Here is a 25,368-nt window from a genome sequence, read left to right as displayed (position 1 = left end):
TCGATTAATTATATGCATAGCTGTTAAAACAGCTTCTCCCCAAAATTGCTTGGGCACATCATTATGAATGAGTAGTGATCTGGCAGTAGTGGTCACATGACCTATGCGCCTCTCAACTACTCCATTCTGTTGTGGGGTATACACACAAGAAGACTCATAAAGTACCCATTGAGTTTTGAAATATTTGGAGGTTGTTTCATTAATGAAGTCCCTTGCATTGTCAGAACGTAGTCGTTTAATGGCAGCATCAAACTGATTTTTCACCATGTGACAGAATGTTTGAATTATTGCAACAACATCTGACTTGGATTTTAGTAGATACACCCATGTTAGTCATGTGCAATCATCAATAAACACAATAAAATATCTTTCACCTGTTAATGCTGTAGTAGATGATGGACAAGCGCGAATGGTATTTCACTTCGCTTACTTTTTCCATAAAACACTGCACGTTTATGCTTGGCAAACTGACATGTATCACAATAAAGATCAATAATATTCAGGTCCTTGAACAATAATGGAAACATATATTTTAATAATTCAAAATGACGGATGTCCAAGACGACAGTGCATCAACTTGATCTGCTCCATTCGCCCACCCTCCTTTAGCTCTCGTGTAGTGTAGCATGATGCAGGCTCTCCACCACCTTCACTGTTAACGTACAGGAGCCCACCCTTCACTTTAAAAGGTGAAGTCCTCCAGTTTTGTAACTTATCATAAATTAACACATTTGTCAGGAGTTATGGAAAATATAAGATCCAAATCTCTGACAAATTTCTGTGGAGATAATAGTTGAGCTTTGAGGCCAGGGACATGTAGAACATGTCTAATGAGCCCAAGACCTCTTATTTTTATGTCCCCAATTCCTGTGACAGGAAGGGCCTCTTCCCTTGCCGTGAACACCCTTCTTTCTCCTTTATACGGAGTATAGTTATGAAACTTAGAACAGTAGGGAGTCATATGATCTGTTGCACCAGTATCTATTATCCAGTCAGATAAAATATGATCAGAATAGGTAGGTAGCTCACCAGATCGAGCCATGGATGTAGAGCTTATCATGGTCTTGAGCTTCTCAAATTCTTCCTTCAGAGCGGTAATCTTAGAGGAAGTACTCTTTGGGGCTTGCCCTTGCTCTGCTTCATCATCTGATTCACTTTCTCTAGCATCAGAGACATAGGCCTGTGCAGGTTTGGGAGGACGACCATGTAGAATCCAGCAGTTGTCCTTGGTATGATTCTTCCTTTTGCAATAAGAGCAATATAGATTAAATTTACCCTGCTGTTTGCTCCCTTGCCCTTTCTGCTCTGGAGCTTCATCTCCTTGCTTCTTCTGATATTTTAAAAATTGGCCCTCTAATGTGCTCTTATGCTGTTGCTTTGTCTTCACCATAAGCCCTGCTCCTGTTTCCTCTTTATCATTTCCGTAAGCCCTTCGCCTTTCCTCATCGATTACAAGCTGAATGGCTTCCTCCAAATCTGGGATATGTTCTCGGTTGAGGATCTGACTTCGGAGTCCTTCATATTCCTTGTTTAGTCCCATTAGGAATCTAAACATACGATCTTGTAGTGTGGCCTGCCACTCCTCTGGATTCTTGATCGGTCTGAGATGATCAATCTCTGGCCAGATTGCCGGAAGTTCTTCTGCAAATTCTGTAGCATACATTTCTCCTTGCACCAATATGGTTGCTCTAGTAACTAGCTCAAAAATTCTCCAGGCATGACTCTTCCTTACATTACTCTTGTGCAGGTGATCCTCAATCTATCTCCAGTCATACTGCCCAGTAACCATGCATGTACACCTGCATCCTCCTTCTTCCAGGCTCTATACTTTGGGCTCTTCGGGTCTATTTCTTCTTTGAGATGATGGACTAATCCCTTACTCTCAAGGATTAGTTCAATATATTGACTCCAATCAAGTTGAAGCCATTAAACTTAACCACCTCAGGAACAACAGGGAAGAGTACCTGGCTGAATGTCGCCAGCTCCTCTCTGTCCATTCTTGGATTTTCGGATTTTTCCATCAATGCTGACTTGTCCCTCCACTTGAGTCCGCTTCGATGTCCTTGGTCGCGGTCGCTTCTATGTCGCCGTCGCCAAGCTAGAGTTGTCTTGGTGCTGTTTTCATCCTCTCTACTAACCTTGTCGTGTCAACTCTAGACTCTTCAAGGCTCACGAGACCTGCTCACCTCTGCCTCATCGCAATAGATTGTTAGCTTGAATGGATGCCAGACAGATCTGCTGGAGATTCAGATCGTTGAGCTCCCAGGTCGCTCTGATACCATGATGGACTTTTCTGCTGATGGACAAGGGTGGCTAGGGTTTTGAAGAATAAGAGAAAACAACACACTAACTAAGAAAACGTTTCCCCCTTTTATAGGGTTACACGCGGGCCCAAATTTAAAGACTGGGCCCGAAACTTAAAGAGAAGTGGGCCTGGGCCCGAAACTTAAAAGAAAAAAGAAAAAAGAGATAAACAAAAAATAACGGTTGCTTCTAACAAATATAAACCTGTTTAGTCCAAAATTAATAGTCATGAGATGACAATTGTTACCATGATGACTACAGAAGATATATCAGTCATTAAAAAGGACAAATACTATTGTTGACAATGGATGTGATTGCCGTTGAGGACAAATGGCTTTGATGGAAATATAGTGCAAGGACGCGGGCGCGACGGTTTTTTCATCCCAAGATGAAAAATTTGTCCTATCCGCGAGATTGGACAAAAACCGAGACGAAAATTCATTCCAGGACAAACGGACGGGACAATTTTCCTATCGTTAGACGAAAAAATCGTCCTGTCTGGAGGTCTTGGAAGATGGATGGTAAAGGATGGACGAAAATCCGTCTGATTTGCTTCCAACAGTTGAGATCTTGCCGCATGGCATCACTATATCAATTTATTGACATTTTGCATCAAAGTCTGGGCTTTTTTTTGCGTGTCCAAACTGACGCCCCCCAAAAGTAATTGTACACATGTCCCTCTGCTTTCTCTCTTCTTCATATTTCCCTAAAAAAAACTCAGAAAAGTATATTGAAATTTTAAATAGTGATTTTTTCCTTCCGAAATGAGGGACGGGACAAAACTGGCAAAGTTGTGACCCAGGCAATTTTTTTCTTCAATGGATGAATCCCTGGACAGGACGGTTAGAACGAAGTTGAAATATCCGGACGTCGGACCGAACGATCTTCGTCCCGTCCTGTCCATTGTCCATGTCCTGGAAGATCCGGAACTATAGTTGTGGATGAGGAGGATGACGCGTGTTGCCTTGGATGACGCCATGGACGGATACCGCAACGGACGGCCATTCAGACTGCCCAGTCCGTTCAAAATCGTCATCCGGCACTCGTCAACAAGCCCAGAAACTCTGCTTCGCACGTGCGAGCATTTTCTGCTCTCTTTTACGCCGTCCGCCAAGTGGCAGAGGCGACACACGTGCGACAGCCATACTATAAATATCTTCATCAGTGGCCGATGTCACCAAGTTTGGAGATGGCGTCGGAAGCTGCGGGGTCTGAGACTGAGAGGGCGGAGGCCATCGCCGCCGCGACGCCGGTGGTTCTGGTGGCGATCGACGAGAGTGATCATAGCTACTACGCGTTGCAATGGACTCTCGATCGATTCTTCGCGGACCCTGGCCGACGATCCGCGGTTTTTTCACTCATCATCGTCCACGCCAAGCCCACCCCCGCCTCCGTGATCGGCCTTGCTGGTCCAGGTTCGATCGCCTGATCAATTTGATCGGAGTATTCTTTGTATTTCATCATTTTGATGACATTTCATCGATCTCACCGTCATTTAGCTGAATTTACCTGTTTTTTGCCCTTTTTTCGTCCTGTTCCTCTATTCCAGGGGCTGCGGACGTGTTACCTTTCGTTGATTCGGATTTGAGGAAGATCGCTGCTGGAGTGGTGGAGAAAGCCAAACAACTTTGCCGTTCCAGATCTGTAAACATCTCCCGCAAACATTGTTTATTTTTATTTCCTCGTTAACTCCGTACTTATGTCTGTGCCTTGGCTTTGCAACGCTTCTGTTGGTTGTTTTCTACTCAATCGTCTGCTTGATTTAGTGTCATGATCGCAGAAGTTCCCAACCTTATGACACCCTTTGCCGCCAACCTTGTCTTTTTTTCTCTTTCAATGCTTGTAGTACATTTCCATTGATGTTTGGGAAGAGAAGAGCTTCATCAGTTTATCATTCATTTATTTTTTCATATTTCATTGATCTTAGGCGGACAATGTGCTCATTGAGGTGGTCGAAGGAGATGCTAGAAATGTTATCTGTGAGGCTGTAGACAAGCACAGGGCCACCATGCTGATTATGGGTAGCCATGGTTATGGTGCCATCAAAAGGTTCGTCCTACTTATGTTTCGTGCCCACTGTCGCCAAATATTCAGCCTTAAAACCCATGAAATGACTCGATGTAGGTGTCTTATTCCGTCTCGTGTAGAGTTATTATACCCTTAACAAGGTTTATTTTTCTCTCCTCGGTTGAAATCTCGGTAATCTTAGCTGACAGTAATTACACTTTGATAGAGTTATTTTACTTCAGTTAGTAGATCTTATCCATAAAAACTCAGAACACCTCAAGCTAACAATTAAATTCTCATTATTGGGATTTCATTTTTATCCCAAGCCTAGATCACTTAATGCACGATTTTATCGTCAGGAGGGGAAATTCTTTGTAATTTTTTCTTATTTATCTTTATTTTATTTCTATTTTCAAATGAGATAGAGGAATAAAACTTCCTTTTCGGCTACATCCTCTGGAAATGAGAATTTTCCCCTTTCAGGGCTTTCTTGGGCAGTGTCAGCGACCATTGCGTGCACCACGCTCATTGCTCTGTGATGATAATAAAGAAGCCCAAACACTGATCAACGTTGGGTATGGTGTTAGGTGCAGGTGAAGGCCACTCGTTTCTTTCCTTCTCATCATCTTGAAGTCCTGTCTTTTCGTAATAAATGACATACTTTCTTTTCGTTATGGAGGGCTTCACCTTTAATTCAAATAATCTTGAATAGGCTCAAAGCTCATTCATGATTTACATAACTCAGACTTAGATTCTGTTCACACATATGTCAAACACAACAAAACAGTCACACACGATTTTAGGTTTATATCATGTACATATCTTTTTTCCTTGGTCTTTGGACTGCGTCTTCACCTCCTCAGGCCTCAGTCTCCGTGAGAGCATAGGCCAAGTATAGAAAGGTGGGATCAGTGGCGCCCTCCTTGCAGTAGGCAAACACTGGGCTTGTATTCTCGTGCATGCTCTCCCCCACGAAGCTACTCCAAAAGAGGAAGAAAAAGTCAATCAAATCAAATAGTCAATGGCAATTGAAGGTGCACAGAGGGTAAAGGGATGGTTTTTTTCGTCCGGTTCAATTCGGGACGGATCAAACTGCACATGTACCAGCCTGGCACTGGACTGCCTGGCAGTTAGACATGGTTGTTCTGCTCTGCTTGTTTGAAACAAACAAAAAATTCGCACAAAAGAACTGCACAGGGCCTTGTTCTCCATTCTGTTCTTTTTTTTCTTTTAAACAAACAAAATTCGCACATTTGCACAAATTTGCATATTCGCGCAAAACTAGAACAAAATTCGCACAAAGACAAAAGAACCGCACACGGGTCTGCGCGATGTTCTGTTCGAATTCATTTTTGTTCTGTTCGGAAAACCGAACAGAACGTACAAATTTGCACAAAAAGAACAGAACGACCACATCTACTGGCAGTGAAAGTGAACTGACTTTGACTACCGATTTACAAAGTCTGTTGGTCAGTCGGTCAATCCACCAACTTTGAAAGTCTGTCCATTGGCAGACCAACTCTGTAAGCCAATTGGGTTTGATCGAATTGAAACAGATCGACCGGCCTCCGTCAGGTCCCCAGACATTTGATGTCAGAATGACGAATGGAGGGTTCCAGATATAGTGCATGGACGCAGACAGGATGTCTATTTCGTCTGTGGACTAAATAATTGTCTAGTCAGGGAGTTCGGAATAACCGTCTGTCTCAAGATGGGGCAATTTTTTCATCCATGTACGAAATAACCATTCGTCTGGGGCTTTGGATGGTGGACGGGAATTGGGACGTAGGACGGAACGATCTTCGTCCCATCTTGTTCATCGACCCCATCCTGGACGATCCTGCACTGTAGTTCCGGGATGAGACGTCTTCCGGACAGGACAGTTCCAGGACGGGACAGTGATTCGAAAACCTGATAGGATCCTTGAGAGGTTCCTCAACCTATCTAAGGGTAGTTTCGTCATGTTAGCCCATAGGGGCATTTTTTCATATGCCCTCAGGGCAGCCAAGAAGATAGAAAAAAGAAGTGTTCTTGTCCCCTCTCCTCAATTAGGTTTGGTCTCCTTCTCTTCTAGTCTCTGACGATCCCCGTCCTCGTGATCGTCAACCCTTCACCACATTATCAGGCGGCTCGTCCTTGGCCAATCCCTACCTTGGCCTCCTATTGGATCCTTCCGGTTTCACCTCTCTACCCCGGGAATTTCCACGTTGCCTCGTCCTCTACCCTCCTTCATATACGAGCCTAGATCCAGGTTAGTATCAAAACCGTCCCATTGCGGATGATCGTTCAGCTTACTCACATCTGCATTTTCTCCAGCCTTGACTCTATATATTTGATGGCTCCGTCCATGCGTTGCTTCAGTTCATCTTGTTTCTTCCCATGCAACTTGCTGGCCAGTTTATCCGCGTATTGTTCCATGTAGGCTCTGAACTGGGTCTTGTCAAAGGAAGTCTTCTCCTGTGATGGAGAAAGAGTTTGATGTCAGCCTCATCTTGGTAATCTTTGCATAGAAATAGAGGTCACCTGGAGGAGGAAGGAGTCAACGATGTCAACGACTTTGACCGCCTTATCCTCCACTGTCTCTTCTTCATCACTGCCCTTGGCTGACGGGTTTGCTGCTATGTCAACTTCAATGGGGCTTTTGGTGACCCACTGGAGAAGGATGTTATGATGTCATGATGATCACGATAATCATGGTACTTGATCATCTCACAGATAGATAAAAGTGCTATGGAACTAACCTTTCCGTCAACTTCCCAAAGCATTCCATTCTCGATTTCTTTATAGGGGAAGGAGTCGGACAGAAGCTCATCATCTGCATTTTGCAGAATATTCAATGAGATGAACTGAAATAGCGGATACATAAGCAACCCATTTAAACTAATTTTCTGATTTTTTTTTCCGAGCAAATTTAAGTCGCCTCTACAGTTTTATTGTTTGCAGTTCTCTTGCAAAAAAGTTGCTAAAAAGGGGACGAAAAGAAAGCTTATGTTGAAGCAAACTCGATTATATGTGATGGTAAATGTGATGAAAAGTTTGAACCATGGTAATGTCTAGATTCGAATAAATGTTATCTATGTAAGAAAATAAAACTGTAATTTTCCTGACAAAAATTGAAAGCTATTTTCTTAAAATATGTAGAATTATTATTTTCTGGCAAATTTGTGGAGGTCTGTATCAATTTGGCGTACTAATAAACGTCATAAGACTGAAATGATAGATTTAAAATGACATATTTGTCAATATTCACTGTAATATTGTGGAAAAGAGAAAATGCATTTGTTTTCAGTAAACCAACCCGCTGATCTTATGTCCACTAAATCAGACGCAGAACAGAAAAAAGAGGCAAGCTGTGTTTAACTGTTCTTCCCTCAACAAAAATGCTTGAAACTTGAACGTGATTAGATAAAAAAATCAGTGATCTTCAGAATGGGGATGATCATACCAGTGAGCAAATCCCTGTAAACAAGCATCTTCTTTCACTTCGAACAACACAGTAGGGTGAAAACTCTGGATAGAGATGAATTGAAGAGGAAGAGGTGGGGCAGATTTATACGAGAAGCGTCTTCCAGAAGTTGGCCGCCACGTTTAAACTCGTGGCGACTTTCAGATATGCTTAAATTTTTTAAAATTAGCCCCTCCAAGTTTTTCTAGTGTCACTTCTTTCTCCTGACGGGGGAAAATTGTTTATACGTATTGTAGTGGAGGACCGATATTTATTTTAAAATAAAATTATCGAATAAGAGCGTGAAATTTCCATGTTTTACAGAATTTAGGTTTATCCGCAAGAGAATATTTAGATTACGAATTATAGGATCGATATTTTGTAGGTTAGTTGGCCAAATAAAGTACAATGAAATTACCTCTATCTATTTACTAATAGCGGAGCCTTTACGTTCATCGATAATTCTCTGAGCTTTCTTTTTCCTATTAAAGAATAGCATAAAAGCGATAATAAATTTCGTATTTCACCCTTCGGACTGGTTGCAGCAGAAGCTTCTCATCTGCATAAGGGACATCAAGAGTTATTGTCATATATTTTTTCTGGTGGAAATTATGTATTTAGCATATTGACACAAAAAATGGAAAATAAATTGATGCATTTCAACCACCTGTTGGAAACCCGGAAAAAATGACATTTTGGACGTGAAGATTGACGTTGTTTCATTCTTTGTTTTTAAATCCTGTTTTAGAAGAAGTACTGGAAAAGGTTGAAAACCCACCAAAATTTGACATTATTGTATGCCTTGTTTGTATTTTGTCTTCGAGAATAAATACTGGATCAGGTTGAAACTTCGAGAATTGACATCATGGACATTATTTTCTAAATTTTTTGTGATTTCCTTTTTCTCTCAGCTGACATCCTTATCTGGCTGGCCTAGTCAGCTGCATGACTGGCTTGGTGCAGATAAGCCAGTAGCCTTGGTGCTCAGTGTTGCTGGCAGCACTTGGTAGCAGCCTGGCCATGAGCCCTAGCCAGTCACCTTGTTATTGTAGAACAAACATGTCTGTAGGTGACATCCAGCAAAAGAGATGACATATGCGGTCTGACCAAGGTCAACTAGGGGGACCAGACCTTGAAATGTTCTCTAAAAAGGGGCACAAGTGCCTTTAAGATGATCTCTGTGAAATTAAAAAATGGAGTACCTTAAAAGACTTGAGGGTAATGAGTGATCTTGCAATATGTGTGTGGGACAAAACTTACAGAAGAAAGTCATGCCGCGAGATAACCGACATAACAGCTCAACTAATTTTGAGAGGCACTTACAGAAATGCCATAATTGTGCCTTCAAATACATGAAGGGATTGACGACGAAGCAATGGTCTATGAAGGACATGCTCAACCTATAATTTTGTCACATTTCAACCCTTGCAACATTTGGTTGCATATGATGGAGTTTGTATGACTGATATGCAAACAAACATTCTATGAAGAATGGCCATCAATGAGAACTTCATAGGATGGTCTATGAAGGACATGCTCAACCTATAATTTTGTCACATTTCAACCCTTGCAACATTTGGTTGCATATGATGGAGTTTGTATGACTGATATGCAAACAAACATTCTATGAAGAGTGGCCATCAATGAGAACTTCATAGGATGGTCTATGAAGGACATGCTCAACCTATAATTTTGTCATAACATTTCAACCCTTGCAACATTTGGTTGCATATGATGGAGTTTGTATGACTGATATGCAAACAAACATTTTTATGAAGAATGGCCAACAATGAGAACTTCATAGGATGGTCTATGAAGGACATGCTCAACCTATAATTTTGTCACATTTCAACCCTTGCAACATTTGGTTGCATATGATGGAGTTTGTATGACTGATATGCAAACAAACATTTTATGAAGAATGGCCAACAATGAGAACTTCATAGGATGGTCTATGAAGGACATGCTCAACCTATAATTTTGTCATAACATTTCAACCCTTGCAACATTTGGTTGCATATGATGGAGTTTGTATGACTGATATGCAAACAAACATTCTATGAAGAGTGGCCAACAATGAGAACTTCATAGGATGGTCTATGAAGGACATGCTCAACCTATAATTTTGTCATAACATTTCAACCCTTGCAACATTTGGTTGCATATGATGGAGTTTGTATGACTGATATGCAAACAAACATTCTATGAAGAATGGCCAACAATGAGAACTTCATAGGATGGCCTAGTTATTGTCTGCAGTCCGAACTTCCCATTCCATCATCAATGGTCGTACACCAAAGGGGGATGGAATAGTATACCAAGAGGAATAGAGGCGTGCAAGCTGTTTCCCAGATTGTGGATGCAAGCAATGGAATTATATATGGTATGCAAGCCAATCACACATTCTATGTCTTGTTTAGCATTAATTAATACCAATTCTATTCATTAATGTGCAAGGCGTGATGCTTATAATGAAGTCCACGGACGTGAGCAATGATAAGTAAGCTATGATGAGACCATACTGTGGTAATTACATATATTTAAACACACATCCTGAATATTCCTATTCGTAGGATATTTGAAAAGGGCATTAAAACAGCTAGATAGAAAAACACAATCTGTTCCTGCCTGTATGAATATAGTTGATCACGTAACCATTAGTGTAGAGACACTAATGCGAGATAATATGTGCTTTTTAGGAAACGAGTTTAGTGAATTGATCTTATATGAATCCATGGATGCTTTTATACCTAAATGCCAACTATGTCAATTCATGTCACACTTGCCTAAGTGATTCATAGACATGAAACACCAAAGAGGTCTTGTGTAGGGCAGTTGTATTTTGACCATAATATGAGCTCCTAATCACAATATTTCACAACATCTTAGTTCGGATGTAGCAAGAAGTCCACAAAGGTGATTGTGTGGTTAAGATAATATCTCAAGGAAGATGATGTGATGAAGTACCTGGCTGAGGTGGAGGAAATATTTGAATAAGGAGTTTTTTGATAGTTTTTTAAACAATTCAGAACTATCTAGGATGATTCATTAGGGTATGAATGTTGACCACGCCTTAAGTCTTTCTATGAGTGTCATTTAGATTAGCGACTATGTGTACATGGTAACTGATCACAAAAAGGTTCCACAAAAGGGTTGATGAACCCCTCATACCTTCTAGAGCACTGGACATAGTTTGGCACCTCACATGTTGGAAAATCAACCTATCAGATCGCTTTATTTGATTCTTGATTAATTAATCTATATGTTCAAGGTTTATTAGACATTGTATGATATACTAAACTTAGAGGGGTTTCATGAAAAGATCTTGAAGTATAAATAAGTAAGCGCCCCCCCAAAATAAAATAGGCACATGTCAATATTTCCTCGGGTTCCCTCTAAATATTAGTCTCCCTCTCTCCTTGGGTGTCCCTCTCCCGCTGCAACTAGAGCTGAAAGAAAAAGTAATCCCTAATCTAGAATATTTGTTTTATCAAGGCCAAAAGGACATTAGTGATTAACCCTACTTGAGGTCATCAGGACTTGGAGATTATAGTTGGCTTTTTTCAACAAGATTTTGGTTTTCAAGATTGGAATTCACAAAATAAAGGAGACCCTGGATTTTATGGTGTAGGACTCGAACAAATATATCCCCATAATTCACAAAATAAATAGGGATAAATATCCTTTAGTTTAAGTTATGTTGTTGATCAATTACATAATTAGCACAGTTCTTGCTGAGAATAGTGGCTTTGGTTGACTCAAATAGATCTATTTTCTGTAATATTTTAACTACCATGGAATAAGATTTGTTTTCATCTCCTCTTTGTGTTTATCTTCTCTTATGACACAATCACTTTCGTGGAATTGTAGCTGCATCTGAGCGAAGAAGGTTTGTAATTCCATGATTAGGAACTCATAGGCCATCGTCAAAATACAAATATCATTCTACAAGGTATCTTTGATGACACACTTAGAAAACCATGACATGAATGAACTTGAAAGCCATTTGGTATTATAACATTCATGGATTTAAACATATCAATTTAGTGAACTATTTTCCCAAAGAGCACCCACTATCTCTAGTTAGTGCGTCTACACTAGTGGGTATGGGATCAACAATACTCATCATATGAGCAATACTAGATAGTGCTTTTATTTTTAGATATTTTAATGTCCTTCTGGAGTATCCTTAAAATAGAAATATTTAGACACCTGTCAAAAGACTAGTGATCACCTTATAACGATCTCACCATAATTTACTTAGTCATTGCATGTATTAATGCAATTTATTAAAAACCATCAACCATGGATTATACCAAATTTATTGTATTCAGTGAAAATTAAAGATGATGTAGAGTTTTCATTTTTCTTACATTGTACATTCATTTCTAACTATTTGGCTGACTCTAGATCTAATTTTTCCTTATACCCCAACACTAGTCTAATCTTTCCTCCACCGCTATCAGATATGCACTAATTTAATCCATCTTTCAAAGATTACTAAGTAACTAACTAGATAAAGTTGGGTACATATATATGAATTGGAGATGTTGTGAAATTAGATACATGACCTTAATTATATACAAAGTTGCCAACCAATAAAAGATTCATCTGGGAGTGGCTCCTCCAACTAGAACCCATTGGAGCTCCCATATAAATTCAATAGAGATCTTCGAGGATATTCTCACCATTCTAGTCACATTAAGAGGGAGGGGTGCCTAACGAGAAACTTCCATAGTTGATTCTCACTTGGACCTTAGTGTTCGTTCATACTTAACAATAATTTTATGAAACCCTCATACATTGAATATATTATTTGACTCAAAAATAATTATTTGTTTGACCCTACCAGCCCATATACCAATCTCTTTAATAAAAAAATTAGCCAAATAACTTATTCTAGCTAATTAATTTATTACATCTAAGATGTAGATCAACTAATATTAGATAAAATTTACTTCATTGATTGGTTGAGTTACTAACACGCAAGGACTTGGGACATGTTCGGAAGCTAAAATGAGTTAAAAAACTCTTTATGGACTTATTTGGTATCAAAATATCTCATTTAAATATAATCATTCATAAAATCAAAACCAGCTTAAATTACTTGCGATATGGTCAGTTGTCAAATCTTCATCGATCATCCTGGTTAGGAAAAACTCATTGATAAATCATTAAAAAATCTTTTTGTTATTTTCTCTTATCTAGAGTTTGTATTCTCTCATTCAGACCATATAAAAGGCATATGATACCATTTTTTATGTAACACACAATTGTCTTTGTGAAATTGATAAAGTACGAGAGCGAGGACTATTTATAGTTCCATGATTAGGGATTCACAAGTCGTTGTAAAAATAAATGTCTATCCACAAACTTGTCCTTGGTGTCTCACGTCTAAGGACTACTCACATTACTATGATGCAAGTTCTGTCTGGTTTACAATTAGGTACATATCAGTTCTGTCTGTTAATGACGAGCACCCACTATCACTCCTTAGTTTCTCCAAAAATAGTTACATGGTTTCAATATGATAAATTGGTATTTATTTTGTAAAACATTAATGGATGAATCTTATATAAATGAATTTTAACTAAATATGACAATATTTCCACCAGTGTACTTATCATTTGAAGATATGCGTAAATGACCTTGGTAAGTTTTCACAAGCCATGGAATATGAAACACTGATCATTAGTCTGAGGCATGAAACACGGACCTTGAATCAATTGACCAGAAATAAAATTTGAAAATCATGGACAAACTCTCAGGGAAGAATATGACTGGCTTGAGAGGGGAGAAAGAATCAAACCAAAGAGTTCAAGTATTAATTGATGTAAATATATGTGACTGAAATCCAATCACACACTCCATATCTAGTTCAGTGTTTGTTAACAAAATATACTCATTATAGTTCATGTGTGATGCTTGATAAACTCAAACATTAAGGTTTAAATGTGTCATTAATGTTTTATTCATTTTCATCAATAAAAATATATACATGTTTATAACTAAAGTAAATTTAGTTATTGATAACTAGTGGTCATTGATAACACACATTTTTAGTAGGTTAATATTACCATATTTACATGTCTATTTGGATTAAGTTGATTATACATGGATCTTATGAAGCCTAAAATGATTAAATTTATTTTAGAAGGAAATATTGAATTTTATGACTTATAAAGTAAATTTAAGGCTTTTTCTAATGCCATATTCTGAAAGAACATATTTTTTGAGTTGGATAATGATTTTCCAGAATTATTTGGCATTATATTCAAATATATATACTTTTTAAAACTCAAAAAATATATTTATAATATTTTATGAATTAATATCTATTTCTTTGACTTTTTCTGGTCTTTGAAAATAGGAGAGAGAAAATGGGATAAAAGAGAAAATCAGAGGATTAAGAATGATCCAAATTCACATTGTGATATCAGATATCATCAGATATCTGATGATATCTGATGATTCACAAGCGTAGCTTTATTCTTCCAATGTCTTGCCAAATATACGGTTGGATCTAGAAATGGATTATCAGATTTCTGTAAATGCCCCCTTGAATGAAGCTCACTTCCTCTTAGAGAGGCATATTGAAAGAAAACAAAAATTTTAAGGTCCATCAAGAGTGTTCTTGGTGTCTTGAGTGCTTTGGAAAGGTCAACAGATAAGTGGAGAAGCTAATGTGCATTAGGAAAATGTCTTTATCCTATCAGAAAATAGGGATCTAAGGTTAGTCTCTTGTCATACATTTAGGGTTGTCGTGCGGTCTAGCCCAACTTTTTTGGCCCGAGTGCAATTTTCATGATCGCGCAAAATCCCTGTTCGTTGACCAAAGCAAATTTGAGCAAAAAATTGCATCGCACATTGCACAAATTCACACAAAAGATTGAGGTCACAGACGAAGGAGAGAGAGAGCTAGCGAGAGAGAGAAAAATGATAAAGAAAGAGAGAGTGAGAAAAAAAATCAGCGGAGGGAGTGCTAGAGAGAGAAAGAAAGTATACTAGATAGGGAAGAACAAGCCAGAGAGAGAGAGAGAGAGAGAGAGAGAGAGAGAGAGAGAGAGAGAGAGAGAGAGAGAGAGAGAGAGAGAGAGAGAGAGAGAGAGAGAGAGAGAGATCGAGAGAGAGAGGAAGAGAGAGACAGGAAGAGAGAGAGAGAGAGAGAGAGAGAGAGAGAGAGAGAGAGAGAGAGAGAGAGAGAGAGAGAGAGAGAGAGAGAGAGAGAGAGAGAGAGAGAGAGAGAGAGAGAGAGAGAGAGAGAGAGAGAGAGAGAGAGAGAGGGAGAGAGAGAGAGAGAGAGAGAGAGAGAGAGAGAGATGGAGAGAGATACAGAGAGAGAGATGGAGAGATAAAGAGAGAGATTGCGAGAGATACAGATAGAGAGATGGAGAGATAAAGAGAGAGATTGCGAGAGATACAGATAGAGAGATGGAGAGATAAAGAGACAGAGAGATTGCGAGAGATAGAAAGAGATGGAAAGAGAGAGAGGGAGGGAGAGAGAGAGAGAGAGAGAGAGAGAGAGGGAGAGAGAGAGAGAGAGAGAGAGAGAGAGAGAGAGAGAGAGAGAGAGAGAGAGAGAGAGAGAGAGAGAGAGAGAGAGAGAGAGAGAGAGAGAGAGCGAGAGAGGGAGAGAGAGAGAAAGCCAGAGAGCGAGAGGGAGAGAGAGAGAGAGAGCGAGGGAGAGAGAGAGAGAGAGAGAGAGAGAGAGAGAGAGAGAGAGAGAGAGAGAGAGAGAGAGAGAGAGAGAGAGAGAGAGAGAGAGAGAGAGAGAGAGAGAGAGAGAGAGAGAGAGAGAGGGAGGGAGAGAGAGAGAGAGAGAGAGAGGGGGAGAGAGAGAGAGAGAGAGAGAGAGAGAGAGAGAGAGAGAGAGAGAGAGAGAGAGAGAGAGAGAGAGAGAGAGAGAGAGAGAGAGAGAGAGAGAGAGAGAGAGAGAGAATTTGGTGGACGCCTGATCTCCATATGCCGAGAAGACCACTTCTCTGGTCTCACAGAAAGATGGGGAGCCAGGTCCTGCATTATTTTACTCACACCTGTCTCTAATTACCAGACAACCAGGATCTGTTGACCAAGTTTCGATCTGGAATGCATCATTTTATTTCGAACTCCTTGGACTAGGATTGTTTTATCGTGATCGGCTGATGCAAATGTACTAGAAGTGGCCAAAGTTTGGCGACTACTCATCACAAATTAGACGAAGTTATTGAGCCCGCAATTCACAAACTTTCTTACGGAGAGATGGTTGATGGTGTTGGACTTTATGCACCATGCATTTCGTATAAAGCTTTTGTGATTGATAATAATTGATAATCATTCCTAAATGGAATCATCAGCTTTTGGCTCCTGCGAGAAATCTTGCAAGAGTGGGAAAAAAGGGGAGATAGCTCTTTGGAAGCCGCTCAACAAGAGGTCTTGATGTACTTCTTACGAACATCAAGCCAAGTGGCTTTAACCGCGACAGTTTTTTTTGTTGGGGGTGTTCCTAGTACAAATCCGATGGTGCACATTGTATGAAGTGAAGAGTCTCCCACACAAATTCATAATATTGTTAAATAATCGGGCAAATGTCCTTTTTCTAGAATATTACAGGATAAATTCCAATCAATCTCATTCAAAGCCCATGCTCATTAAAAAGTTAACATAACATCAGTAAAAAAAGTGGATACATATTAAGAAACGTGACTCCCCCAAAAAAGCGTAATTCAGGATCAACTATTTTACTAGTTACACGAGTTGAATTAAATGCATTAGAGCACAAATTCACCTAAGATAGCTTTTGAGTAATGATACCTTTTGATAAACTAGATTTTAACTACATTTTTAATAAAAAATATAATTCTGATTAATTAAATAAATACATAAAAATGTTACATTTTCTGAAATGAATAATACTAGAAGATATACATGTTTCACTTTGAGATGGTGGCTCATGGAATCTAAATATAATCTATGCCATTCAACCAATGTGAGTAACTTAATTTCTCCTAGATACCCTCAACAAATAAGGCAATGAAAAGTTCATAAAAACAGTTGGTTCATTAGGAACATTAACATAGGAGTAAACTTGGCAAAATTTAGACCGTATTCAATGGCTCCTACATCTAGAACATGCATTGTTTGATAAAAAATATGTGATCTTCATATTTTTTAAAAATAAAAATGCAGATGGTATATCTCATCACATTTCATTATACCTATAAAGCCTCTTGATATTGTCACAACCAATAAATTAAAGTATCATAAATATATTTTTAGCTCTTACCAAATTAATTGCTTAACGACAATGTACTGATGGATGAAGGTCTAATTTTATATGTCATATGTTGGGTTTTATAGCCTTGATGATGTAATACGACCTGCCGGGATCGGTCGACTCGTATTACGTCACAAGAAACAATGGGCAAGTTCGTGAATGATATGAATTTTTGACGAAGAAGATCACGTCGAATGAGCAAAGACTCGGCCGTCCACGAACAGGGAAGAAGACCCTGGCCGATCAAGGGGAAGATATTGATCCGAGATCAAACTCCCAATGACCCTATTGACCGACTAGACGGCTAAGTGGTGAGGGGCGTTTGACGGCCCTAAGATGATCGGCGTTCAAATCAATGGATATCCTATCAACCACAAGAAGATCTACCTCTCGACGAAGGTGGCTAATCCTATACGCAGATTATGTTGAAAGATGGCAGAGGACGAGATAGTGGGCGACGACACTGGAAGAGGTAATAATACTGGAAATGTAGGAGAGGAGACGAGGGGTACCTTAGTGTCGATAGTCCACGGTGTAGATCGTGTTCAGGTCGGCGTCGATGATAGAGGACAGCACGATTGGCGGAGTATTGGATGAGGGTCGTGGACGGCGAACGGTCGGAGATGGGTGAGCAGCGCCGAGGATGTGTGGGGCGCAGTCGCGAGCAGGTACGGCCGGACGCGAGGGGGCGCAGGCGAGGAGTTGATGCGCGGCGCGTGTGAAGGGGCGCGCGCGCGGAAAATGACAACCGAGGAGTGTGCGGTGCGGGCGAGCGTCTGCGCGCGGGCAGGCGCACGGGCACAGGCGGTGCGCGGCGCAAACGGGCGACTGGCGCAGGCAGGCGCGCGGGAGCAGGCGGATCACGGCTGGCGCGCGGGGCGCGGCCGCGGACTGGCGGGCGCGCATGCACGCGCGGAAGGGCGTGCGAGCACGGTACCCACTTGTCGCGCGGGTGGCTCGCGGCAGGTGGCCGTGGGCAGTCGCACCGAGGTGACTGAGGGATCCGCATCGGCAGAGTAGAGGCTTGGCAGAGGGTGGGGCGCTGGCGAGGGCGGAAGGGCGTGCGGTGGCGGGGCTCAGATGCGGGCGGAGATGGGGCCGAGGGCGAGCGCCGTAGCGGGGATGGTGATGATAACAACGGACGCAGATGCAGATGGCGGAATTGGGGATGGCAGCGGACGATGATGGCGAGGGCGGGGTTGTCTTGAACCTCAAGAAGAGGGTTCTTGAGCTGTAACCGCCCAAGAAGATCTTCAAGATGTTACCTTCTTGATCGTTCTTGCAAGCCTTAGGAGGGACCTTGAGGAATCCCGTGGAAGGCGATCGTCGTCGGCAAGCCTGCGGCCGTGGGCACCCTCGGAGTGATCTCGACGAGAGAGTCTTCAGCTCCAGGCAGCGATGACTTTCTTGGATCTTTTCTCGTTCTGGAGTGGTCTCGACGGAGCGATTGGGCACGTCGTCATGGAGTGATCTCGATGTGACGACGGGGCTCTATCCACGGAGTGATCTCGACGTGGATGAGGCTAGCCAAACCTCCTACACTCTACTCTCTACGATAAGTGCAGACACAAGTTGAAAAATCTCTTCAACAAATGACTCAAAGTGTTCCTTGGGCATGCTATCCCCTTATATAGTGGGATAGGTGCCAACTGAACGTGGGGAGAGGACGAACCGTCGCGAGACGTGGCTCGGTCTCTCCTTACAATTTGAAAATAAAACTAAAAATAAAAGATGAAGGCGAGGCCCAACATTGGCCCAGTCCATGAAATCCAAAAAATGCAAGCAAAAACATAAACAAACACAAGGGAGATAGAGATGCTTACGCGGGGTACTTGAACCCCGGGTGGCGAGCATCAACGCGAGCTGCTCGGCGTGGCTGGTGTCGTCCAGTCGTGATGTCTCCAGGATGGTCCTCCATCACGTGACTAGTATGAAAACAAAGCAATTCCTGCAGCAGAAGACTTTGAACATAATCAAATATCATTCGAAACATGGGACCTGTGATTTGTTGTATATTGGAATGAGACCTGTTTTAATGACTCAAGTGTGAAACCTTTAGATGTATCCATACCATACCTGGCTCATCTAATCTCCTCATTTGCCTTAAGAAGCAGCATTTATGCTCCGTCATCATCATTACATTGTCTCAATGTCATAGGGAATGGAGAGGACCTATGGAGAGAAGGGAGAAAAGGGGAAGAGCCTTGAAAAATTCTGGATGGATGAATTTCATTTAGGACCTTCCCCTAGTTATGCTAAGTGGATTTTTTTTTAAACCTTCAAACTTTAAGTATATCTTTTGACATCTAAAAGACCATTTGCGTGTGAACCTCTAGACCCATGTATTAGTTTAGTAAACAACTATAGTGGCCCAATAACCTTTATTGGCCTTCTAAATTACTTAATTATATTATAAAATAGATTAAATAATGATAGACTGATTCAACCTAATCGATAGGTTGAGTCTGCAGCCCATCCAGTTCCAAGCGACACCTAGTGCTCCATAAGTTACAAAGGAGTGTGTATTGACTCATTCATGGAAAATGTTTGTCCTCAATTATTGTATATGTATAGTCCCTCATCCGTTTGATGCCTCTAGGATGACTTAGGGTATGGTCAGTTGCCAAACCCTAATCGATGATCTAAGTTACTACTGATGTGCAAGGAAAGCCTATGACAGATCTCCTTTGATATTCAACTACCTTGGCCAAGGACTTCATCACATTGTCTTTCTTGGGGCTGTCTCCTCTTAAACCAAGGGTAGACAACCCATCTTCAACATTTGATTGTCTTCGTAAACTTCTTTCTTAACCCAAACTAAGACAATTTATAATTCTACAATTAAAAATTTGTAGGTCATAGTCAAAGTATAACTATTTGTCTAGGAGACATCTCTTATTTGTCAAGTCTACTTAAACAATTGATAAGCCAAAAATAGGGAAAAAATTATGCAATTTTTAGCCCTTGTCATTGTAAATTTTGGCTTATGCAATAAAATTTATAAAACCTCACTTAAGATGCACAATGATGAGTGAAGGTATCGTCCAAGGGAGGCTAGCAAGGAGTTCAATTTGATGATTTTCAATAATTAGTGCCGCTTGATCTTCGATGAAGAGCAATTTAACCGAATTGGAAAGAGTATTGACAGACGAAGGTAGAAGAGATGAAAAAAGTTGAAGAATTTAGGAGCTCTAAGCTGAATTAATTTATCCAAGGGATAGGATCAAGGAATTCACTTCAGAGGGACTAAAGAAGAAGGGTTTTTAACTTGGTTTGTTTGTTTTGTAGATTGGATAATTCAGAACTAACTACTACACTATTTGATTAGGATAAAAGAAACTAAAGTTTTAATACCCTAGGATTCAAGTTAAATTTTTTTAGAGTTTTTATTTGGGAATGCAATTAAATGCCTAGTTGAATCCCTCAATTTCTCCTCTCAATTCTAATCAGGGCTTGTATATGCCGCTCAAGCCAAGCGATTTAGAAGTTCAGATCAGAATCAAGAAGAACAAACAAGAAATTGATATAATTTCATTCAAAATGCACCAAAATTCAAATACAATGAAGGAAAATTTACCAAACAGGTTGATCCAGGAAAATGACCCCCTCTTCTTGAAATTCGGCTTTTACCTAGGTAAAATGGAATAAATTACTATTTTACCCCTAATTAGTAATTAATTTATATCTATTGATACAGGTTTGATTCAATGATCCAACCATACAGATAGAAAGAGGGGATCAGTACGAGCAAATCCATAAAAAAATCATCTCAATCAGAGTTCTGGATCAAAAGTTATGAATAAATGAATTTAGACTAATGTTAGCCATTGGATTAATTCATTTATTTCTCCTAACCGCAGGGAGAGGTGTCGCCATTTCATTGGCGGCGCCGTTTCAACTTCCTTAGGCGGATGCTTCCTCGTTGCGACGTACCCCTGGCGAAAAAGGAAAAAAATAGAAAGAGAAAGGTAAAAAAAATAGTTGTATAAATAGAGCACGCACGTGGCACCTGCGGTTCTCATTGCGTAGACAAATCCGTAGGCGCCACGTCACCGCCCGTGCGTGCGCGCTGTACGCGCCGCACGGGCGGTGCACTTACCTCCCGTCGCTGACGTGTTATCGAGTACCATCGGATTCTCATCCGACGGCCACCGTTACGCCACGTCGACGCGCGAAAAGCATTTCAGTGGGTTTTGCGGAAAAACCCACTGAAAAGTTTGCAATTGCGAATGGACGCCGCCCAAAACTATTCGTGTATATGCCCTCTGCGCTTTCTCTTTCCTCCTGATTTTTCAAAAACAATAAAACAATTAATAAAGCATTTGCAATAAAACCTTGGACTATTTTAAATTACATCTTTACGCCTGTAGTGGCGATCGAGAGCTGTTTTCAGGGTCTTTTTGCAACGAAACCTTGCAAAAAGGCCCTTCAAAGTTCGAAAATGATATAAATACTTTTTTTTCTCTTATAAATATACCTTTTTTCCTTAGAATAAATACATTTCCTCTTTAAATAAATCTCAGAAAAATTCTAAAAATTCGTAAAAATTCTTGAAAATTCTAGAAAATTCACTGATTCATCCCCATGCTGATAAATGTCAAAATTAAATATTAAACTTGCCATTTTCATTCAAAAATAGTTATTTCGAGCTTCAATAAATCCTTTAAAATTCATAGAATTAACAGAAAATTAGGGAAAAATCAGAAATCACTTGAAAACACTATTTTCATGTAAATATATGATAACAACCCCATTTTAAGCTCTTTAAATGCCTAAAATTGTGCTAATAACATGAAATAAAGACAGAATTTAGGGTGTTATCAACAATAGTATCATGAACCAACCTGATTGACAATTTTGGATAATACTATTCAAAGGTTTATATGGATCAGTTCTGTTAACTAATTTTTTACAAGGGCACTCAATATTTATCCTTAGTGTCCCCATGCTAATGGCTACGAGATCTTCCATACCCATATATCATATGAGTGATACAAGATAGTGTTTTTATGTCTGGATACTTTAAGGTCCATCTCATGTATCCTATGAATATGAATATTTAGAATACATGGTTAAATACTTGTGATCTTCATGTTATGATCTCATCGTAATTCACTAAGTTAGATAATGTGTTCATGAACTTCATTATAAGCATGCATCATACATTACAATGAACACATTATATTGATGAACATGGAATAACGTATGGAATGTGTGATTTGACATATGGATGAAGTCATAATCTTGTATTTGTCTAATCACAATTGATGTGGACCAAAATAATAATTCTTATAATATTATGATATTAACTTAGAAGTCAAAATAAAGACATGTGTACTATGTATCTCTTCAATACTAAATTCATTCAAAGAATTATTTGTTTCAAATATCCAAGAATAAGAAACTAGATATTGTTGAGTTCCAGAGGCTTTGATCTGGATGAGCATGATGCTTCTAAGCATCAGAAAACTTATAACAGAATCATAATGACATCAACAGAATCATGAAACAAATCACCTTCGCATGGATCGCATCCGTGATTCCTTCGATCCTCAAATGAGTGGTAGATCATCTGATGTGTGCAGCCTCTAGAAGTATCCAAGTGGTCCTCGACATGTTGAATCTCCTCCGTCATGTTGACAAGTTTCGTTCAAACTCCATCATTATCATTACATCATCCTGGTCATATTGGGAATGGAGATACACCATGGGGAGAAGGGAGAAGAAGGGGAAAACCCTTGAACAATTCTAGACTGATTGAATTCTGTTTAGGGCCGGCCCTCTCCTATTTTTTTGGGTTCTGTGCTTTTGTTCATCAATGGAAAACACGGTCTCGATGATGCAGAAGCATGCAATTGATTCTCAATCAATTTTTAAAACAATACATCATATGACCTAATGGAGAACTTATTCCACCCTCTTCTATCCCACTCTGAGATCGTTCTGAAGCCGTTCATGTGTCCGGCCTCTAGAAGTATCCACGCGCTCACGTTGCACTTAGTGATCGCCCTTCCCGTATCGAGAACCATATGCCGGCATCAAGACTGGTGTTGAATAAGATATCGAAAAACACTATTCCGATATCCATTTTTACCGATATCCGGATATCGTATGACAATATCAGATATCGATTGGTATAGTAATGATATTCAATATCGTTATCTTTTTGATGTCATCATCCGCCGTCGTCTCTCATAATGGATGACATTATCAGATCTCAGAGTTGGATATCGGATTTCGATATCCAACATGGACGATTGATAAAAATGATTTTTTCAAAGGAATACCTAAGAGTCGATATTGGCGAACGGCGGCATTGGGCGGATGGTGGCATCAGCGGAAGGCAGCACGACAACATTGGTGCATGGATGATAGCTGCAACGGGGCAACGGCGTGAACATGTCAGCGTTTCCCCTTTTCTTCTTCTCCTTCTTCTTCTTCTTCTTCTTCTTTCTTCTTCTTCTTCTTCTCCTTCCCTCCTCTTCTTCTTTTTCTATCATCATCGTGTCCTCCTCCTGATTCTCTCTTCAGCCTCCTATTCTTCTTCGTGACATCCTTCTCTCTTCCTCCTCCTCTCCTTTATCTTCCCTCTCTACTTCTTCATCTTCTTCCTCTTCCTCTTCTTTTGCTAATTCTCTTCTTCCTCTAATTCTCTTCTTCCTCTAATTCTGTTATTTTCTCTTCTTCTTCTTCCTCTTATTCTCTTCTTCCTCTCATTCTCTTCTTCCTCTTATTCTCTTCTTTATCAAATTCTCTAATTCTCTAATTCTCTAATTCTCTAATTCTCTAATTCTCTAATTCTCTAATTCTCTAATTCTCTAATTCTCTAATTCTCTAATTCCTCTTATTCTCTTCTTTCTCTAATTCTGTAATCATCTAATTCTATACTTTTCTTCTTCTTCTTCTTCCTCCTCGTCTTCCTCTTATTCCGCTAATTCTCTTCTTCCTCTTATTCCTCTAATTCTCTTCTTCCTCTTCTTCTGCTAATTCTCTTCATATTATTATTATTATTTCACTAATTCTCTTCTTCCTCTTCTTCTGCTAATTCTCTAATTATTATTATTATTATTCCGCTAATTGTCTTCTTCTTCTTCTTATTCTGCTTATTGTGTTCTTCTTCCTTTTCCTCTTCTTCTTCTTATTCTATTCCTTCCTCTGCTATCTCCTTCCTCCTCCTTCCCTTTTCTCTTTCTTATGTTCTTATTTTACTCTTTCTTTTTGTCTTCTCCTTCCTGTTAGTCTTCTTATCATTCTTATATTACTCTTGGAATTTATTCTGTGTTAGGCTGTATTCAAAGTTTCAATATTGTCTTGTTCGTTTAGCGTTCCTGGCATACTATATCATAATGCGTTAGTAGAAACAAATTCTGATAACCCACTTATGTTTCTTAGAAGTATGAACTCATCTAGAAGTAATGTCCTGCCCTAAGTCACCTCTGGGCCAAGGACCCAAGATCATCAAGATACCAACATTGGAACATCTCGTGGTGCACAGTGATCCACGATCAAAGAGATCGGTCATCGTAGACTACTTCGTACCTATTGGTGATGGGTACTATGCATGCTTAATATGTTGTGAGAAGAACCCTCACAGTAAGAAGAAAGAGATCAAGCAACAACAAGATGCGAGTACTAATGTATTTTGGAGACATTTCACATCTTGCATCCTTCATGTCATGTGGAGCTAAAGGGCATTGTCGACCAGAAGCAGCCACTAATAACCCAGGCTATAGATGACCGACCACATGGAGGGGCGCTCTGATGATGACCTTTAAAGGGGCATACCCTGAAGAGACAAAGGATGTCATTGCGCGTTTCATTTGCTTAACAGATTCCCCTTGAAACATTGTTCAGAATGTTGCATTCGAAGTGCTGTGGCAATACACAACACAGTTGGACTTAGACCCCCATGTGCAAAGGTGATGAAGCATTGGACAATCCGAATGCATGGTCACAGGAAGGAAGGATTGAATAAGCTATGGGATAGTGTCGATTGAGTGTCTCTCACTTTAGACGCGTGGACTGCAGAGAATGGTACTGGTCATCTCGGCACCACCATTCATTGGGTGGACGAGAAGTAGGTGTATTGGGAGAGAGTACTTGCCATCCAAGACATCCTCGGCGAGCATGATGGGGGAATATGGCATCCATCATTGTCCAAATCCTAAAAGAGTTTTGTCTACGTCCAAAGGTCATCATTTAAAAACAATCCCTTCTTTTATGTTAGCCATGTGATTTTATACATAACATATATTTATGCAGGTTTACGCTATGACTACTGAATGCCTCCACTAGAAAGAGGATGTGAGCAGTGATTGCGAAGACGATAAAGATCACCAACTCGATGTTTAGTGCTAGG

At 40.0% G+C, this 25,368-nt stretch overlaps 2 protein-coding genes across 2 annotated transcripts; one reads left to right on the top strand and one right to left on the bottom strand.

Moving 5' to 3' along the window:
* The first annotated feature begins 3,467 nt into the window (after positions 1-3,467).
* On the top strand, positions 3,468-4,985 carry LOC144709894 (Adenine nucleotide alpha hydrolases-like superfamily protein). The gene is made up of 4 exons (XM_078583548.1): positions 3,468-3,719; positions 3,854-3,948; positions 4,232-4,353; positions 4,795-4,985. The coding sequence occupies exons 1-4, from the start codon at positions 3,476-3,478 to the stop codon at positions 4,874-4,876; spliced, it is 543 nt and encodes a 180-aa protein (XP_078439674.1). The 5' UTR covers positions 3,468-3,475; the 3' UTR covers positions 4,877-4,985.
* A 67-nt stretch (positions 4,986-5,052) lies between these two features.
* LOC144709897 (translationally-controlled tumor protein homolog) lies at positions 5,053-7,900 on the bottom strand. The gene is made up of 5 exons (XM_078583562.1): positions 7,757-7,900; positions 7,053-7,126; positions 6,835-6,963; positions 6,611-6,768; positions 5,053-5,288 (listed from the first exon to the last, which is right to left on the bottom strand). Exons 1-5 carry the CDS (start codon positions 7,782-7,784, stop codon positions 5,171-5,173), a joined length of 507 nt encoding a protein of 168 aa, XP_078439688.1. The 5' UTR covers positions 7,785-7,900; the 3' UTR covers positions 5,053-5,170.
* Between the last annotated feature and the right edge of the window lie 17,468 nt (positions 7,901-25,368).

This window comes from Wolffia australiana, chromosome 1 (assembly GCF_029677425.1).
Source record: "Wolffia australiana isolate 7733 chromosome 1, ASM2967742v1".
NCBI lineage: Eukaryota > Viridiplantae > Streptophyta > Magnoliopsida > Alismatales > Araceae > Wolffia > Wolffia australiana.
This window is presented reverse-complemented; position numbering and strand designations above follow the sequence as displayed.

What these genes read in the sequence shown, in the direction of transcription:
- LOC144709894 (XM_078583548.1), top strand. Translation starts at nt 3,476, where the DNA reads ATGTCACCAAGTTTGGAGATGGCGTCGGAAGCTGCGGGGTCTGAGACT. An exon ending in AACTTTGCCGTTCCAGATCT is followed by an intron (nt 3,949 to 4,231) that starts GTAAACATCTCC and finishes CATTGATCTTAG; the next exon opens with GCGGACAATGTGCTCATTGA. An exon ending in GGTTATGGTGCCATCAAAAG is followed by an intron (nt 4,354 to 4,794) that starts GTTCGTCCTACT and finishes TTCCCCTTTCAG; the next exon opens with GGCTTTCTTGGGCAGTGTCA.
- LOC144709897 (XM_078583562.1), bottom strand. Translation starts at nt 7,784, where the DNA reads ATGCTTGTTTACAGGGATTTGCTCACTG. An exon ending in TTTGGGAAGTTGACGGAAAG is followed by an intron (nt 6,964 to 7,052) that starts GTTAGTTCCATA and finishes ATCCTTCTCCAG; the next exon opens with TGGGTCACCAAAAGCCCCAT. An exon ending in AGGCTGGAGAAAATGCAGAT is followed by an intron (nt 5,289 to 6,610) that starts GTGAGTAAGCTG and finishes CTTTTGGAGTAG; the next exon opens with CTTCGTGGGGGAGAGCATGC.